This window comes from Camelus bactrianus, chromosome 7 (assembly GCF_048773025.1).
Source record: "Camelus bactrianus isolate YW-2024 breed Bactrian camel chromosome 7, ASM4877302v1, whole genome shotgun sequence".
Classification (NCBI taxonomy): domain Eukaryota; kingdom Metazoa; phylum Chordata; class Mammalia; order Artiodactyla; family Camelidae; genus Camelus; species Camelus bactrianus.
This window is the reverse complement of record NC_133545.1, coordinates 41,946,901-41,965,091: the sequence shown is the minus strand read 5'-3', so window position 1 is coordinate 41,965,091 and position 18,191 is coordinate 41,946,901. Positions and strand designations below refer to the sequence as shown.

Genomic DNA, 18,191 nt, shown 5'->3' with positions numbered 1-18,191 from the left:
CTTTTTGGGTAAACTTTATGCAATTGCTAAAGTCAGACCTTGATCATTATCAGGCAAAAAGGAGCAAAAAATGGATGATATTCTTATACTAGAACATTTACTACAGGTCTTCTTGCTGCTTTCATTGGCATTTTCATCCCTGGCTGTTAGGCTTCTCTGCAGATTCAACAGCTTCTTAATGGAGATGGGGGTGGGGTGGTGGAAAGAGGAATTAAAGTAATTCTGAACCAACAATGTGAAGTATTGTGCTTGTGAAACTCCGGGACATTCACACCTCTGTGGAACAGTAACTGGCTGCCCTGAAGAATGCACTTGAACTCCATGGGACAGAATCCAAAAATTCCAGCAAGGATCCTGTTTAAAGGGCCATAGGAAAATCTCCCGGCAGACTTCTGCATTATTTCTGGGATCTGGTTATGTGCCATTGTACCTTATCCCTCCCCTTCCCCCTTCTTCATCCCACACACGCATTCACACAAACACACGGACACCCACTGGTCCCATGCTTTGTTCCGTTTCCTTAGTCATGAGGCAGATCTGAACGTGCAGGGAGACAGACGGTGACAGTTTCAAGGAGAATATGAGGATGGTGTCAGAAGGCTGAGAGAGAGGCAGCCAACTTGCTCAAAGCTTCGTGGCCACCCACTTTGCATGCCTTGTCCCCAGCGCTTTCAAAGAAAGCGTGAAACAGAAAATTCAAGCTTCAGTTTTGCTTTGACATATCCTGTATTTATTTTACAGAAGATCCAAGAGGAGGAAGGAATGGGCAGTGAAATACATACTTTGAGCCCATATTTCCAGGCTCCTCTCTTAAAATTCTTTATAGATGGAAGGTAGGGTGGGGTAGGAGGGCAGTCCTCCTCTCCACCATTATTGACTAAATAAATGTTGACTCTCTCTACTAAAAGTTCTAAAACATTCTACATTTATGAGAATGTTGTATGGAATCACTAGATTTTGATTGATTATTTGAAAGTAGAAGTATTAAATTCACTGTAATTCAGAGCCTACTATCACTAGTTTTCTGCAGACACAATACACCTCTTCTCCCACTGTAGAGACCAAATTCCATGTGCAAATTTAAGAAGTTACTAAGAAGAGAATGACAAGGCTAAAGCTTTATATACTTCCCTTTAAAGACCTTTATAGGGCTGGAATTCTTTGACAGATAACAGAATACAATCCAGAGGGAGAAAACTGAGCTAAGTGCCCCAGCAGCCAGAGGGAAAGGCAAGTATGATCAAGCCCTTCATAACACTCCTTTTGCAAAAGGTCTCAGGATCTGCCCTTGCCTCCTAGTTTGGCAAATCCTACCTGGAGCACCGGCCTCCAGCTCAGGAGATGCAGGTGGCTGCTGGTCTAACAGACTCTGCCCCTAGGTTCCCCCAGAGCAAGCACAGTGGCTGCCACTGTCACTGTGGCTCCCTACAAAAAGTAGCCCGGCCTCAGAACACATCTCAGCGCCACGGAAAATACACAACACGTGGGCTGTTAGCGTTTTCAGATGTCATCTCTGTTTCTTATTTAAGTTCAAGATGCAGCTGAGTCCCAGATTAGTCTCCAGGGTAGAGAGAAAGCCTGGACTGGCAGTATGGAGGCATGGGTTCTAATTCCCTTTCAACCTCGAACTTGTCATATAAGCACAATGGTCTTTTAATCTCACTAACCCTAAGTTTTTTAATCTGTGAAATAAATCTTAATACATAAATAAAATTTAATCTGTGTTTTAGGTCCGGGGGCACCCCCAAACTCTTCCAGTTTTTAGAGCCTATGGTTATAGAAAACCAAATTCTCAGGGCTGTTACTCACACTTAGCCAGAGTGAGCTAATGAATTTCATTAAGAACAGAGAGGAAATGTCACACAGAAGATATTCTGTTATTAACTTGGATTTTTGTACCAGCCCATTTTAATACCCATATCTCAATGGTCTTGTGGTGTCCCCTTCAAAGAGCAAAATAAATAACTAATTGGTAAATGTCATTTAGTCGTGGTTTAGTTAACCTGGCAGTCAGGTTAAGGCAGGTTCTCTCAGCCTGGGCATTACTGGCATTTGGGGCTAGCTAATTCTTTGTTGTGAGAGGCTGCCCTGTGCATTGGTAAATGTTTGGCAGCACCTCTTGGCTGTACTCACTAGATGCTAGTCGCAACCCCCTCCAAGTTGTGACAACCAGAACTGTCTCCAGATATTGCCAAGTGTGCCCCGGGGACAAAATCACCCTAGGTTGAGAACCACTGGTTTGAGCCATGACCAAAATTCCCAGTTTAGATCAGGTTTAACTACTATTAACTATTTCACATGCTGCAATCTGAAAATGCTCGTTAGCCCCAGAACACCGGTGGCATCCATTTAGTTCAGGTTAGAGCAAGCTAAACTGAATCTAAAACATCCACTAGAAATAATCCACTTAATCCATAATGTCCCGGTGGCTCAGAATAATGGAATCTACTAGATTTCAAGACTTTTTGGAAATGGGCAGAATCGTCTTTGTATTCCTTACTGTGCACAGAGTAAATGCTCATTAAATGTATGTTAGAATAATGAACAGCTTCCCCCAAAACACCAGGGAAGTGCAGGAGGAGGAGCTGCCTTGCCCAGCCAGTCATTCTGGGTGATCTATATTCTACAGGAGAAAATGAAGCAAGTGTTGGCCAGTTGGAAGAGTAGAAGGAATCTTTGGGAGGGAGGCTGCCATTACCGTATCTGAAATGGAGCCAAGTTAAAACTGTCTTCTGATTAAAAGAAAAAGTCATGGAACATTTAATGACCAGCCCCAGTGCATCAGAGCCCAAGCTATGTACGTCACCCATGCTTCCCAAGAGCATACAAGAGTGAAAGATCCAGTTACTTTAAGTCTTCTGTATTCCTAAATTGGCATGTATTTTGGTGGCGTGGGATGTGGAAATCTCAGATGTGCATCTGACACGTTAATCTCCCTAAAATGGTAGCCTCACTCTTTCTCTAATTCACTTAAAGAGTATGACCTTATATTGCATTTGAAATGCCTCACTCAGTTGTCCTGACAACTTTCTTTTCTCAGAATAAACAGAATCCACTTGTATCTGTCGCCAGAGTTTGTTTTCATGTTTGATGTTTTATAGGTATTCTTTGAACCGGCCTTTAAACTAAACTCAGACCAGTATTAAATCTAAATTCACGAATCATTTACTGCAGTCATTAATGCAGTGTGATTCATGAGATTTATAGATTTCATCTGATACTATTTTGTAACCATTAAGTTCTGAAATGATCAAAATTGACTTAATATGAGGAATTTTGCCTCTTACCTGGGTAATTATTGTCATTTGGAAGGAAATCAGTTAGGCTTATGATCTTCCAGCCCCATCTCCACACTTCACTGTGGGTGTCTCACTTTTACAATTCAAATAGCAAGTGCTTTGGAAACACGTCACCTTATTAGCACTGGGTGAGAGGTTCTCTGCTATGGTATCCTTTTGATAATAAACTTAATGAACTGACAACTGATGTTATCTGAGGTCAAAACCAATCCAAGAGCAGTGGGATGAGGATGGTGCTTTTGGAGGGCTTACTATCTCTGCACATGAAGAGTGTGCAAAATTAGGATTCAGAAAGAAGGGTAACTGTTATTTCAGAAGGGAGATTAGTATAGTACTAAGTCCAGTGCACTCAGCATGAATCTCAAATATGCATTCCTAGAGTCCCTGCTTTTTATCCTGTGATACATGCTGTGTCTTTAAGTGAAAAATGGAGACTAGTTAAAAATATTAAACCTGAGGTGATAGAAGAAAGAGACAAAAGAATGAGTATATGCCCCTTTGCCATTCATTTTCCCTCTGTCCATATCTCCCCAGGCTTCCATTCAAGAATACTAAGGAAGGCAATATTGTGTACACAGATTGAATTTAAGATTTGAAATAGAATGAATAAAAGCAAACTTAGATGTATTTTTTGTTGTTGGAATCTGAATTAAAGAACCAACCCCCCCTCAGGGAAAATAATTGAAATTGGTTGCAAAACAATATAATATTTAATTCTTTGTTTACAAATTGAGTTTCAGTACATACCCCCCCCCTTACTTACAGAAAGGATTCTGAGTTACTAAATAATACAAATCAAAGCAGATCATTGAAAAACTATCCCTACTCTAATGGCAAATGTTACCCGACTGTAATAAGTTGGGTGTTTGACTACTGACAGTTGTCCTCTTTGTATGCAAAGCACACAATATGTGGTGTCCCACCAGGGAAGCTTGATTGTCATATACTTCCTATAGTGAACGGGTTTTGGAAGAAAATTAAAGGATACTTTCAAGCAGAAGAAAAGAAAGAAAGCAGGGAATGTAGCAGGCACTGAAATGGTACCAAGAAAAACAATCTATCTCCTTTAAAAAGATTCCCACTTAACAGTCCCAGCAGTCAGACCAGAACTCAGTGGTGAACTCCCATAATACGGACATACTGGATAAAGGGCTCAGTCTACACCCAGAGCTGCAGCACCGGGTGAGAGGTTCTGGCTGTGGTATCTTTTTGATAATATATTTAATTAATTGACAACTGATGTTACCAAGTTTTGAATTTTACTTGAGATCAAAACTAAGCAAAGAGCAGTGGACTGGAGAGAGTCCCTTTGGAGGGCTTACCGTCTCTGCTCATGAAGAGTGTGCAAAATTAAGCACACTGTCCTGGAGGAGAAGTGGTCTTGGAGAAGAAGTAGTAGTAGACCAGCCCTTCCACCGTCAGCTGGGTTTCCCCCACATGAAGTCTGCAGCCTCCAGTCCACTCTTTAGTACATGGTTAGTCAGGCTGGATGCTGGGTGGAATGTGTCACAGAGACGGAAGAACAACTCCCCGTTGTTAGAGCTGCCATCACTATTTCCACTTGGCTTAGTGGTTGACACGTTTGGTTAACCATTTTGTTAGCCTCTGGTTAACCACGCGTGGTTTCAAAACCTTACAGAAGTGGGACAATGTCTATGTATAATGTTATTCCTATAAAAAAAAAAAAAGCAGCCCTGCAGGATGCAATTCCTTCCTTAACCGCCGCACCAAATCCAGACTCTTTGGCTGGCATATAGTGAAGGGAAGAAATCACTAGATAACACTCACTGGCGATTTCACTGGTGATTAATTTAGCTGGAAACTAGGGTAGAGTGGACAATTCTCTAAAAAAGGGAATTGAGCTTGTTTGAGTTTGGAGTCCTTTGACCCAGTCTTGTATCCACTTCTCTATTAGGGTGATTCTGCCTTATCATTGTATATTGATGACTACAGGTATCAGAGCCCTTGGGTAGAGCATATTTTCCACCTCCAACCGAGCTGACTTCTGTTCCTTTCTTCTCTCCTCTGTGTCTTTGTCCCTCCCCTCTGGCTTTTTGCCTCTTCACTTCCTTCTTGCCTTCTCCACATGCTCTTTATTATCCAACATCTTTCTTCTAACAAGGCAAGCTGTCAGGCTGCCCCACCGAGAACAACCTCAGGTTCAAATTCCTCGTCTACACTGGCTCCCAAGCAGGTGACTTAACACTTGTTTCCTACATCTCCAGAACATGGGGAATGATCTTCATCACCCACTTCGGAGGCTTAACGTCTGCAAAGAACTTTGCTCTCTCTAGAAGGAAGGCACTGATTTAGGGCAAGCTACTATATTATTGTCAATCCCTGGTGAGCAGTTGCTTAGGAGAAATTTGGAGTCAGAAAAGAAATTGCTTAAGCTGGAAAAGAAGACAGATCATGAAAATGATATCTTAAGCTTGTTAGAAGATAAATTCTTAGACAGGCCATTTTCAATTAATAAATCAACCAGAAAGCTTTCTATTTGGCATTTTTAGAATGGTACTCAGTTGTGACAGTGTGATTTAAAGAGATGGTTCCACATTCCCCGCCCCACCACCCCCATTACTTGTGTTGTAGGCAGTAAAATAGTAGACTTAGATCTCTGGTTTATTGAATTGTACACTGTGGAGACAATAGAAATGAAAAGGTAAAAAGATAGCTTAGCAAATAGTTAATGTATTCTGTTGATCATACCTCCTGAAACAAAAAGAAAAACTCTCAAACTGGCAAAGAGCACAGAAAACTTGATTTTTTTTTAATACCCAGATTTTAACAGAATTTTTGCGTGTGAGAACCAACATGATTTGGATGCACATCAGCTAGGAAAAAGAGTCGTTCCTCATTTTTGGCTGGGAATGCTCTGTACCATCATCTTCTTGAGCATAATTCAAAAGCTCTCCTTAAGCATAACTTTTTATAAACATACAAGCAACCAGACGCTTCATAAATTATAAATGGCTTCTCTTGGAAATGCCTTAAAAGTAGACATGCATTATAAGAAATAGAATTCTTTTGCTTTAAATGTAGGCATGCAATTAAAAAAAAAAAGATTTTGTGTTTTGTTTTAGTTTCCCCACACACAGCTTTATTCTCCCTGGTGTGGTTTGCCTAAAAAACCAAAGGTTGTGCTGTGTTAGGAGCTCTCATTAATGATGATGCTCCTTCATCCTGAGTCTCTCACAGGTTTCTCCTGGTCCTTCCTGCTCAGTGAGAACAGGCTGTTCAGAAGTGGCATCTCTGATTCTCAGTGTGCTCAGAGCCCAAGGACTATTTATGGATGTGCTGTTTGTGTCGTCCAAGGGCTGCTGAGTTGAGCACCACATGATCCAGACCACTCACAGACAGACCTGGAACTCTATTTTAGCAGGATGATAGGACCATCACAAAAAGTTGATTTGGCTATTGGTCCAGTGGTTCTGGACCACAAACACTTACAAAGCCCAAAAAGGAACCTAAGCAGCTCTTAAAAATCAGAGTTTATTATACTCTGTCTCTCTCTTTTCCTCCCCCTCCTCCCTCCCACTCTCCTCCCATATCTTTGTTGACATGCTTTGGGGGACTCACACAGGGATTAGATCAGAGGCAAATGGGGAACCAGAATATACCATTACCATTTTAGCAAGAAGAAAGACAGTACTGGAATACACAGTGTGTTAGATAGATGTGGCTGTGGATACCAAGGGGCAGGACAACCCATACGTCCATACAACCTACTGCCTGTAGTTAGAGAGGAAACACCTGGAGCCTTCTTACCCTTGGCCAGACAACTAATGCCTTCAACAGGGACCCGGTGGCATGCGTCTCGCCATCTCCCAGTAAGTGGAATGAAGCTAGAAGATGACAATATCGAACAGCTATCTTGGAGAAGTCTTCACAGGACCGGGCAGAGGTGTGTCCAGGAAAGTCCTTTTAGTCAGACATTCAGATTCAGAAATTTGAGCATCTGAGTTACTGAGAGGTGTCCTCTGGGGGTGGAGTCGGGCTGGGAGGGCAGTGCCCACTGAACACAACTGCTCTCGGAAGGGCGTGGGGAAGGATGTGATGGAGGACTGGTGGTGGGGTGACTGGCTGCCCCACCCAAGCAGCACTTGCCAAGTCGTGGGCCTCCTGCCTCCGGTGCTGCAGTGGGATTGCTCTTCATGACGGCCACCAAGCACACACCCAAGGGTGGCTATGCATTAAAGAAGGTACAGTTTATGCAGTTAGCATTGCCTGATGTCCATGTTGCTTGGGATGATGGGAAGTCCAGCAGCGAGGAGAAATCCTTTCCATCACTATTCATTGCACTACTTTCTTGCCAAATAATTAGGTCACCCCACTCAGAGAGAGGGTCCTGGGATGCCCATATGGAGTCAAGTTTGCTGTGGGAACTTGAACTCTGAATTTCCTTACTTCCGTGCAATTAAAAACCCAAACTTAGTGTGGCATTAATGTGGATTTTCCATTGTGAGTTAGAAACGCAAAGTTCTATGTTTCATATGTCTTTTTCGAACATATGTTACTGCCTATGTTTCTGATTAAAAGCTCGTCCAAAATAAAATAACAAAGGATTACTTTTTTTTCTTCCAATAGAACTTTCTTCTTCTATAAAAGCTGGAAATAAGCCCTCACCTAAAATTACCCCGGCTTGCAGGTGCTGGGTTTTGGGGGGTGAGTAGTGTTCGCCAGCAAGACAAAGGGCATTATTCTCCCTGCAGCCGCCCCCAGAAGGTGTTCTTTCTGTGGAGAAAATTATAGGCCAGCGCTTCAAAGACATTCCATGGCTAGGCACCACTCCTGGAGACTTGCAGGCGGCAGGCAGGCAGGCAATCAACAGATATTTATTCTAAGCCCACTGTGTATTCAGCACCTTTTAAATTGCCAGGGAAACCAGCCAGGAGCATGTAATATCTGCTAGGGCCCCGTTAGTACCCAGGGTCATTCCATAGTGCTTAAGGAGCTCAGTAATCCAAAAGGAGCAGGGGACCCTAAAACTCTAATATGGCAATATCTCATCTGGGTGTGGGGATATTGATAGAATAAGAAATGAGATCCAAGAACAGACTGGTTATCTAAAGCTGATACTTGACAGGTGCCCCCACCCCCAACCTTTCCTTTTAGATCTCCCTCAATAGACATCCATCCTCCGTGCCCTACACAATACACACACACACACACACACACACACACACACACACACTACTATTACTACTACCATCTACCATCACCTCTGCCCAGAAATTGAACTCAACTGGATGGATCAACTCACCAGACTTTAAAAAAATTAACAAAAAAACACATTTTAGAAATAACCAGGCAAATAAGCCAAAATGTGCGAATACAGGAGTTCATCACAGTGTCATTAGAGAGGGAAACAAAAGGTCACAGCATATATGTACTATCAGCTGAGAATTAGGACACTTCCCTAGAGAAAACCCAACACCTATCAGGCGTAATGTGAGATCTTCGTTGGGGGCAGGGATACGGGGACACAGGCTCGTACGGTGTACATCCTGGCCTGTGCAGAGGTGAACAGGAATCACGCTTTCTTGCATTAAGTTCTCTAATCTGTTTTTTGTTTTGTTTTGTTTTGCTTTGTTTTTTGATGCAGTTGAAAAGTCACTTCAACTGTTTTGATGTGTGCATCACCTAATGGTGCTTTCCAAAGTCACATGAAATCCCTGCATCCTCTATTATATATATAATCGCCAAGCCGTGTCTCCTCTGAGCTGTCTCTGGACATACTGGTGTTTGCTGTGTCTAGGTTTTCTTTTCTTTTAGTTAACCAAGAGTAAGATGTTACACTGAGCCCCATTAAATTTCTCTTACTGGATTCCTTGATGCTAGTCTGCCAAGACCTTTTTGGATGCTGGGTCTTCGTCCAGTGTATTAAATGCTCTCTACTAGCTTTGTGTCATACACCGTTGATGGCTGTGCCTTTGGCATTTTCTCTTTAGTTCTAAGCCAGCTAGGAGTTGGTAGGGTTGTAGGAAAAAGAGGGTGCCAGCATCATGCAGGGGAGTCATGTTCCCTGAGACACGTACTGCAAACCTGGTGTGGACCTTATCTATTCTAGGACAAAATATCTTTTTGGCTTTTATTGTTCACAAGACAGTGTTCACATAAGGTTGACATCATGATGAATATTAGTCATTCTCAGATGAAGTCAAGAGTTTCTATTAGCACCCTGTTAAAAGATGAGATTCTCATTTTGCTTTATTTTAAAAATATTTTTAGTTGACAAAATTCATAGAACATAAAATTAACCATTGTAAAGTGTACATTTCAGTGGCGTATAGTACATGAAAAATGTTGTGCTGTCGTCACCTTGATCTAGTTCCAAAATATTTGTATCACCCCAAAATGAGACCCTGTAACCCATTTAACAGTTATTCCTCATTCTGCCCTCCCCTAGCCCCAGGCAACTACTAGTCTGTGTTCTGTCTCTGTGGATTTACCTGTTCTAGGTATTTCCTATAAATGGAATCGTACAATATGTGACCCTTTGTGTCTGGCTTTTTTCATATAATAGTGTTTTTGAGATTCATTTAAAGTTGCAGCAGGTATCAGGACTTCATTCCTTTTGATGGATACATACTGTTCCATTGTGCTTTATTTTGAATTTTAAAAATCTGAAGTATAACAAACATATTTTAATGCTAAGAAAAAAAAGGTTGTTTCTTATTTTTCATCAAAAGCTGGTATTAACTTCTGCCCACAAGACAACTCCACTCTGTTCCACTAATTATTCTGTATCTCCTTTTGGTTTATACTGTTTCTTTCCCTATTATGAATCCCCGTTTCATAGAGGAGGAATTTCAAGCTCAAAATGACCAGCCAAGGTGGTAGAGCCAGAGGGCTTTAAACCTAGATTTCTCACTCCAAGTCTTCTATTCTTCTTTTGAAGTTCTCTGAAACAGTGACTTTTCTCTATTTTAGACATTCATACTCACTTCTCCAATAGATTCCTACCTCTTAGCAGACATCAACTCGGAGCTTGTCTCTGGAGTAGGGAGCTCAGGATCCTGCCTCATTTGTTAGGTAGATTGGGACACGTAGAACGAAGTAGATTACTTATCTAAGGACGTATAAAAAGCTTACGGTAGAATGAAGACTATTTCCTGCTCTCAGAACAGCAGTTGGTTCTGAAATTCACTAAAATGCACAGCCTCTTCGAATGCTCACCAGCCTGTTGAATTGTAGAAGACAGCCCCTGAGTCAAAGAGATGCAGGGAAGTGGTATCTGAAGTAAAACAGTCCTGTAAATGTCCATTCATTAATGTCTTCCCTTAACAGGAATAAATTGAAGTCTCACTCTTGCAGAACTGTAATTAAGATATGATTTAGATATTAATATAAAAAGGCTGGCAGGGAAATTGCTTAAGAGCTGTCTCTGGGGTTTGTTTGGGTTTTTAACCACCAAAGTTTAAGATGTCACCTAGCACTTAAGTCTGCTTTACCTCATTTTAGAAGTTACACCCACCAAGTGGACAGTGAGAGAGTGAAATCAAACACTGAATTCTTTTCCTTGCTTACATTAGGATTGCCAGAGTTCCACTTTTCTGAGATACTATCCTTATTTGTGAGATTTCCTTGCATCATTTTCCAGTGGACTGAAGTATTGATTTATAATATAGTTCCTCTGTGGGTTTTTTCTTTTTCTAATTACATCATCTCTAATATCTTCAGGGTTAGTATTTTTTAATGCCAATATGACAACGAGTATGAATATTTTCCCTCCCAGACCTTATAACATCCTCCCCTTTCCCTGGTAATTGCTCCCTCCAACCTGGTAGCCTTATTTGAAATTTTACTACCAAACCAAAATCTAAAGCAGCAGAATACTTAAACTGTGAAACCATCATAGCTGAGTTACATTATGAAAGTTTTGAAATGAGCATATTTTATTCCCAGTGATTAAGCCAGGTGTGATTTTAGTTAATTGTCTTAACAATGATCCTGAAATAAATGTGGATTTTAAGATCTGCTATGCTGTCAGAGTTATACAGTCATTCTTAATAGACATCCTGAAGTCCAGATATGAGTCTGGGCACTGAAACTTTTCTACTTTGGCTAAATGAAGCTCCAAGTTTGTGTAACTGTCCCGTGACCCCCTGTGACAGTTCTCATCCCGGTCTCTCTCCAAGTTTGGGACGCATTTGGGGATCCAAATTGGCCAAGTACGGTCATAAAATTCAGTGGATAAATATGAGGGTTTTTTAAAAATGAATTCAGAGACTTAAATTTCAGAAATCCTTGCTACCTAAAACAAGCCAGTAATCATTGATACTGTGAGCACTCCTTCAGTGAAGGCTTCTGGTGTCACATCATTGACCATTTGGACCATTCAAAAGCCTGTGTTGACCGCCTCAGCTGATCAAATATATTGATGTGTAAATTACATTTACAGAAATTCCTCAGGGTGGCTTCCAATGGGAATTATTTTGTATTCAAAAGTTAGTAGTAATATGGATTTTATCTTATTTTTATATAGGTAATCTCTAACTTGTGGTCCACTCAGCAACACTACCTTTTGATATTATCACATTCTCTTCTAGAACAAAATCAAGAGCTGTTTTTAATTAAAACCTTTCTAGAAAGAATGCTTCAACCATCCCTACCCCTCCTGCCCCCACAACTGAATTTCAAATAATGTTTAATTCGGTTTGGCTTTTGGAGTCCGTAAAGCATAAGCAAATCAGCCGCGCTGAAAACGGAGAAGAAATGTTTTTACAGTTCCACAAATGTTTCTAATTGGCAAGAATGAGTTGTTAATGGGACATAAATTGCCTGGGGTGGGTGTGGGTGGGTGTGTCACGCGTGTGTGCTCACGCAGGCCCACATGCGTGCACTCAAGTGGAGGGAATGACGTTTGCGTGTACCTGGGTTTCACACGACGTGCTGTGATGCAAAACTGAGCTAAACTGGAGATTAAAGAGGCACTGGGACTGGGCCATCATGGCAGCGGCGGTGCGTGGTATGGGATGAGGTGGACAGCTGGTTTCTTACCAAGACTCAGATCCTGGGCAGCAAGCCCACCCTCCCATTGGGAACAGTGAACAAGGAACTTATAAAATACACAGACCAAATGAAAATGACCCCTATTGACTGAAACCAGCTGTGTCAGACTTCTCGCTGTCTCTCCTGATTTGCTCTCTCAAATAAATGGATGTGGTAGAGGACGATAGAAAGTAAACAGAATCATTTTTTTTCTTTCTTGCAATCGCACCTCAGGAATAGCCCTGGTTTTTATAGCTGAAAAATATATGTTTATCTGCTCATTAATTTCTCTCTCCCTTGCCTTTTCTTGGCATTGGATAGAATGTTATTTAAACTAATACCCAGTTCAGCTTCAAAAAGAAAAATCATTCTGCAAAATACAGCTTGGACTCATTTGCTGGTCATTTATCATCCCTAAGAGAGTTGGGTACAAATATCTGTATCTGGTGTCTTAATGACTTACAGTGTGCCCAGGGTCCAGGGAGGCAGTGGGCTCTTTAGGATTTTGAGAAATGCCCCAAACTGTTGAGAAGTGACATGGAGAATATTAAATGTGGCATGTGCAAAGCAGCTCAATCATCATTTGTCTTCACTGCTTTCCTTCAAAGATGACGTAGGTTGGTGCTTTGGGGGTGGACTCAACCCAAGCCCCAAGACTCTCTAAGGGTGCTTGAAAGTTTCATTTCGACCCTTAAGGGGGTGTTTTTCCTTCCAGTGCTTTGAAAAAGCTTTGGTTTTATGTGTCTCGCATTTCTTTCGGGTAGTGGGCAAATAATAATGTGCCTAACGTAGTGCCCAATAAATATTTGTTGAGTGAATAGTTAAATGGAATGTTACAAGCCTTAGTGGTATTATTGCCTTGGCGTGCAACATGCAAGAATAGACTTGAGGCTATCAAGTAATTTCCCTTAACAGTACAAGCTAATTATTTGAGAGATGAAGATCTGATGCATAGTATGTATTTGTCAGGCTCCATTTGCTTCTAATTAAAGGTGGAAAAGTTGTTTGTAGCATTGTAGGGATAACGCAGTGACCCACTCCTAAGCAGCTTTTCAATTTTCCGTGCCACTTTTTCAGGGACAGTATATCAAGATGAAGTTAATGTTCATTCCTTTTGTTTATTCCTTTTGTCTTCTTGCCTGGCATGAGCTCTCCTTTCCCTTAGACATTTTCTAGAGCTCTCAGCCCCAGGATCCTCCTTCATAAAATTCTCCCTGATCTCTTGGTCTAAGTCAGTTCCTCTTTTGTTTTCTTTTTTTCCTGTTGTCATTTCTTTAGAGGGCAGGCAGGGTGTGGAGCGGGAGCTCTTTAGACAGTCCTTTTATGTCTGCCTGTATGACTTCTCTAATCATTCTGCTGACCTTCGTTGACTGATAAATTAGCCTTTCCTACATATACCACCTGCAGTGATCCAAGATGAAAATGCTACATTCCCATCATAAGCCTTAGACAGTTTCATTCATTCATGCATGCATTCATTCATTCTTTCCAAAAATATGAATTCAGTGCCCAGCATGTACCAGGCTCTGTGTTAAAGCTGTGAATTTAACACTGAGGAAAATCAAACATGGTTATCTCTCATGAAGCTTATCATCTGGAATTATTGGCAGATATTAATTGAATGGTGATACTAAAAATCTTAACTATAAACTGAATTTTAAAAAGTGGACTGTGGTCCTACTGGGAGCATGTAACAACAGGAATTGATTTAGACCAGGAGACCAGGGAGAATTTTGTGAAGGAGGACCCTGGAGCCAAGAGCTCGAGAATGTCTAAGGGAAAGGAAAGCTCTTCCTAGGCGAGAAGACTATCAAACCTTTGTAGTTGGTGGGAAGGTCGGGCCACATCCCACAGTGCCTGTGTGTAGGCTGTACTAAGGGCTTGACTTTCTTTCATCCTCTGAACATTAGAAAGACCTAGAACTGTCACATACCCAAAGGATAGGAAGGGGGACTGGGGAGAAAGGATGCGTGGACCTTATCATATCTGTGGTTATGGGCCGTGGCAGTGGGTTGGGGAGAGGGGCGAATATAAGTACCCACTCTTCATAGTATAACAAGGGAGGTGATCAGGCTAAGCCCTGGATGGTCCTTTGCTGCAGTTGAGCTGCCTGGAAATTCTTACCACCACCCTTCCCTCTGCCAAGTTTCAGAACAAGTGTATCTAGACCTCCGCTTGCATGCCAGACCTTGCAGCCATGGCATCTTGTCTTGTCATTTTTTTCTAGGCCCTTCACTTCTTTCTGCCTTCCCATTGGATAATGGGGAGGTGGCATAACACAGTCTATTCCTGTTTTTGGCAAAGTGTGCATGGCATGCCTTCCGGTGGTGAAGGGAGCAGACTCTGAAGGTAGCCCGCCTCCACCCCTCTCCAGCGGAGAGAGCCTGGGCACGGGGCCTCGCCCCTCTTTGTGCCTTGCAAGGTTGTTCTGAGGATTAGGTGAGTTAACTCCTGTAAAACACAGAATGAGGAGTGGAACACATAGTGAGTGCTCAATTCATGCCAGCCATTATTATTAGCTCTTTTTACTGCTGCAGCAAGGTGTTGAAGATATATATTGTTGAAGTGAAAAAAAAAAAAGCAAGATACAGAACCATGTATCATACAAAGGGTTTGCACAAACGTATTCTGATAAGTGCTAAGGATGTGTCTGCGGATACCTGGTGGGTACATCTGAGCAAGGGGGCTTAGAAGGAAGGAGGCAGGCAGGTGACTTTCACTTTTTCTCCTCATATTCTCGTAGTTGTTGGGTTTTTTTTTTAACTCTGCAGCTGTATATTTTTATATAAATGAAATTATGAAAAATAGTTTAGAAAGTCCATCAGTACTATCTAGTAATGTCAATTAAAATATTTCAATATAATTTTTTTCATAATTTTCTTCACCTTTAAGTTTGGAGGTATTTAGAAACTTTCCTTGGAGTAAAGAAACGTGTCTGAAGTCCAACAATTCATTCCATTTTCACTTCTTTTGCTTATGTTCTATTCAAATAAGAGTTTTGTTAAATCACAAGCTATTTTGAAATTATTCTACTTGTTCCTCCATCTCTACATATGCATAGAATTGTCTGGAATGCTGTTCACTCACCAAATATAAACAATGCATTTGGTTCATTGGTTACTGATTTAATTGTACTTTTAAAAGCATTGCTCATTTATTATAATGAGCAGTTTTATAAAGACAATTAAATAATTTCTAAAAATCAGAGGTATCAGTTTTATGTTTAGAAATAAACACAATACACAACATTAATCTTTCCCAGGGATTCAGGAAGCTTAACTTCTTCAGGACAACCATGATGAATGTCCGTAGATGCTGTGCGGTAGACATTGCTCATGAAAGAGGAGGCAAGTCACCACTGAGTGAGGATGCAGGGAACATTTTCAGTGATTATCAAATATTAACATATAATCTGTCAAACTGCCCCCCCTGTTTTTAACAAGCGGAGGCTCTTTATGTTTAACTAAAGATTTTGATGAATTGAATTGAATTGAATTGAATTTGTATTTATCAATAGTTTACCCTGACCGGTTGAGAATCATTAATATTGTACAGAGCTGGAGCGTGGTTGCTTTGATCATCAATTTAATGCACCTTTTCCATTTCTCAGTGATTACACACCGCCATCATCAATCAGATAAGAACACAAATCAGGAGAGAACTTGGAGTCCCCTAGTAAATACTTTATGAAGCCAATGTGAGCTTGCCAACTAGACTGTCATCTCTGCAGAAGATAGGTTTCCAAGGAGTGATTGTATTATACAGTACTTAGTACATAGTGCCCCTCAGGATATGATAATTGTCTGTGTACAAGAAAATACAAATTTTGAAGAAACAGCAACTAAGCTTATTACCAAGTCTTTAAATTTTGCAAAGTGCAGGAGCTAAAAATGGATTTTACATTTTTAAATTGTTGAAAAAAATCAAAAGAAGAATAGCATTTCATATCACGTGAAAGTTACATGAAATTCAAATTTCCTGTCCCTGAATAAAGTTGTATTGGAACACAGCATGGTCATTTGTTTACATACCATCTACAGTTGTTTTTGTGCCAAAAGCGCTGAGCTGAGTAGTTGTGAGAGACCTTAAAGGCATGCAATGATGAAAATATTTACTGTCTGACTTTTTATAGGAAAGTTTGCTGACCTCTGCTTAGGGGTTAGATTCAGGGAGCATGTCTGTTTGCTTGTTGATGGATGTGCTTTTGTGTTAGACTTACACCTGGCCTGTGATGTGGTCATCACAAGCTGTGGAAGTATAATACTCCATATTCTTCTGCTTTCCTCATTTCTTTCCCCAAATCAGAAGAATGTTAGTGTGTGAGAAAATTAGATTATTGGAGAGATGATGAGAAATATCATTGTAAGAAATAGAAAGATCCACGTTTTGCCTCCCAAAGTTATGGATTTCTAATCTCATTTGAAGACTTAAAATAACATTAGTACTGTTCCTGTATTCTAAAATTTGTAGTTATTTCCTCTTTGAGTCTGAGAAATCTTTTGAGTAGCAGAAATCTTTTATTCTTGTGACTCATTATAAAACACAGTGCCATATCAGGTGGGCCCTTTGTTCAGTGGCATTATCACACTGATGGGTTCCATTGGATTTGTACTTGCATTTGACTATCATCAGGATGTGATGAACAATTGGAGAGTAGGAAATACCTTTTGTAGAAGGCCTAGGGTATCCCGTACACTTGCCCTAACAGTTGAATTAATCAACATTTATGGCGGATGGATGCTGAGCCTCCTACCTCCTATAATATATATGAAAAATTGAAATAAGTATAAAAGCCATACTGCTACCAGTAAAAAGAAAATGTTAACAACAGTATCATAAAATATTATTAAATTGAAAATGAGTCATTTTGATTTGGAATTCCTACTGTGTACATGACTGACCTCAGTTGTCCACTCTTGTTTTGTTCTGTTTCAGAGGTTGAAGGCTGCGCTGACTCACCACCCTGCTGCCATGTCAAATGGGAATATGAACACCATGGGACACATGATGGAAATGATGGGCTCCCGGCAAGACCAGACGCCACATCATCACATGCACTCACACCCGCATCAGCACCAGACACTGCCAGCCCATCACCCCTACCCACACCAGCACCAGCACCCAGCACACCATCCTCATCCTCAACCCCATCACCAGCAGAACCACCCGCATCATCACTCCCACTCCCACCTTCATGCACACCCAGCACATCACCAGACCTCGCCACACCCACCCCTGCACTCCGGCAACCAAGCACAGGTAGACCTTTTTCGTCATATCTTTTCCGCTTCTCACTAACCGTGCAAGCTCTAATGTTGGCCTCATTGGTAGCAGCCTTGTTCGACAAACCCAAGTGTTCTGTGTGACTCTCTGGGGGCCTCTGTTCATTTCCTAGGAGGTAACAGTTACCCATAAGACCCTACCGGATCATAGTTTTTATAACTAATATGGTAAATCTCAGGTTTAGTTTCTAGGGGCAAATGTAAACTTCAAGTTCTCCAAAATCTATTTTTGTAGCATGTTACAGAGTTAACCCTAAAAAAGTAATACAAGTGGGAGGATTAAGAAGATTAAAGCATGTGAAGAAAGATGTGACTAAAGAAGGAGGAAAATAAGTTAATTCTAACCATGGTTCTAGCTGTAGTGCTTTAGAACACCATAGAGAGTCGACTTTGTCACCTGCAAAATGGAACTTAAATACAATGGGCAATCTTCTGAATAACAGCAAATGTTAAAAATGCAAAGAGTAACAATTTCAGGCAGACAAAGAAGCTCGATAATGGATGTTTGGGCGTTAAGGTGCTGTATAAATGCTTAAGAGAGGTGACTCATCCCACCCAATGTGAAATGCGTTGGAAGGAGCAGACAGAGAGCCAAGCTCTGTAGATGATCAGTTCA

At 41.1% G+C, this 18,191-nt stretch overlaps 1 protein-coding gene across 6 annotated transcripts in view; it reads left to right on the top strand.

The window, feature by feature from the left end:
- The window catches only part of CREB5 (cAMP responsive element binding protein 5), a 386,139-nt gene that overhangs the window by 348,959 nt on the left and 18,989 nt on the right, over positions 1-18,191 (top strand). For all 6 annotated transcript variants that reach the window (XM_074367300.1, XM_010971472.3, XM_045508120.2 and 3 more), the window contains one exon: positions 17,229-17,552. In XM_074367300.1, the coding sequence (XP_074223401.1) occupies positions 17,229-17,552 (324 nt within the window). The remainder of the gene's footprint in view (positions 1-17,228; positions 17,553-18,191) is intronic.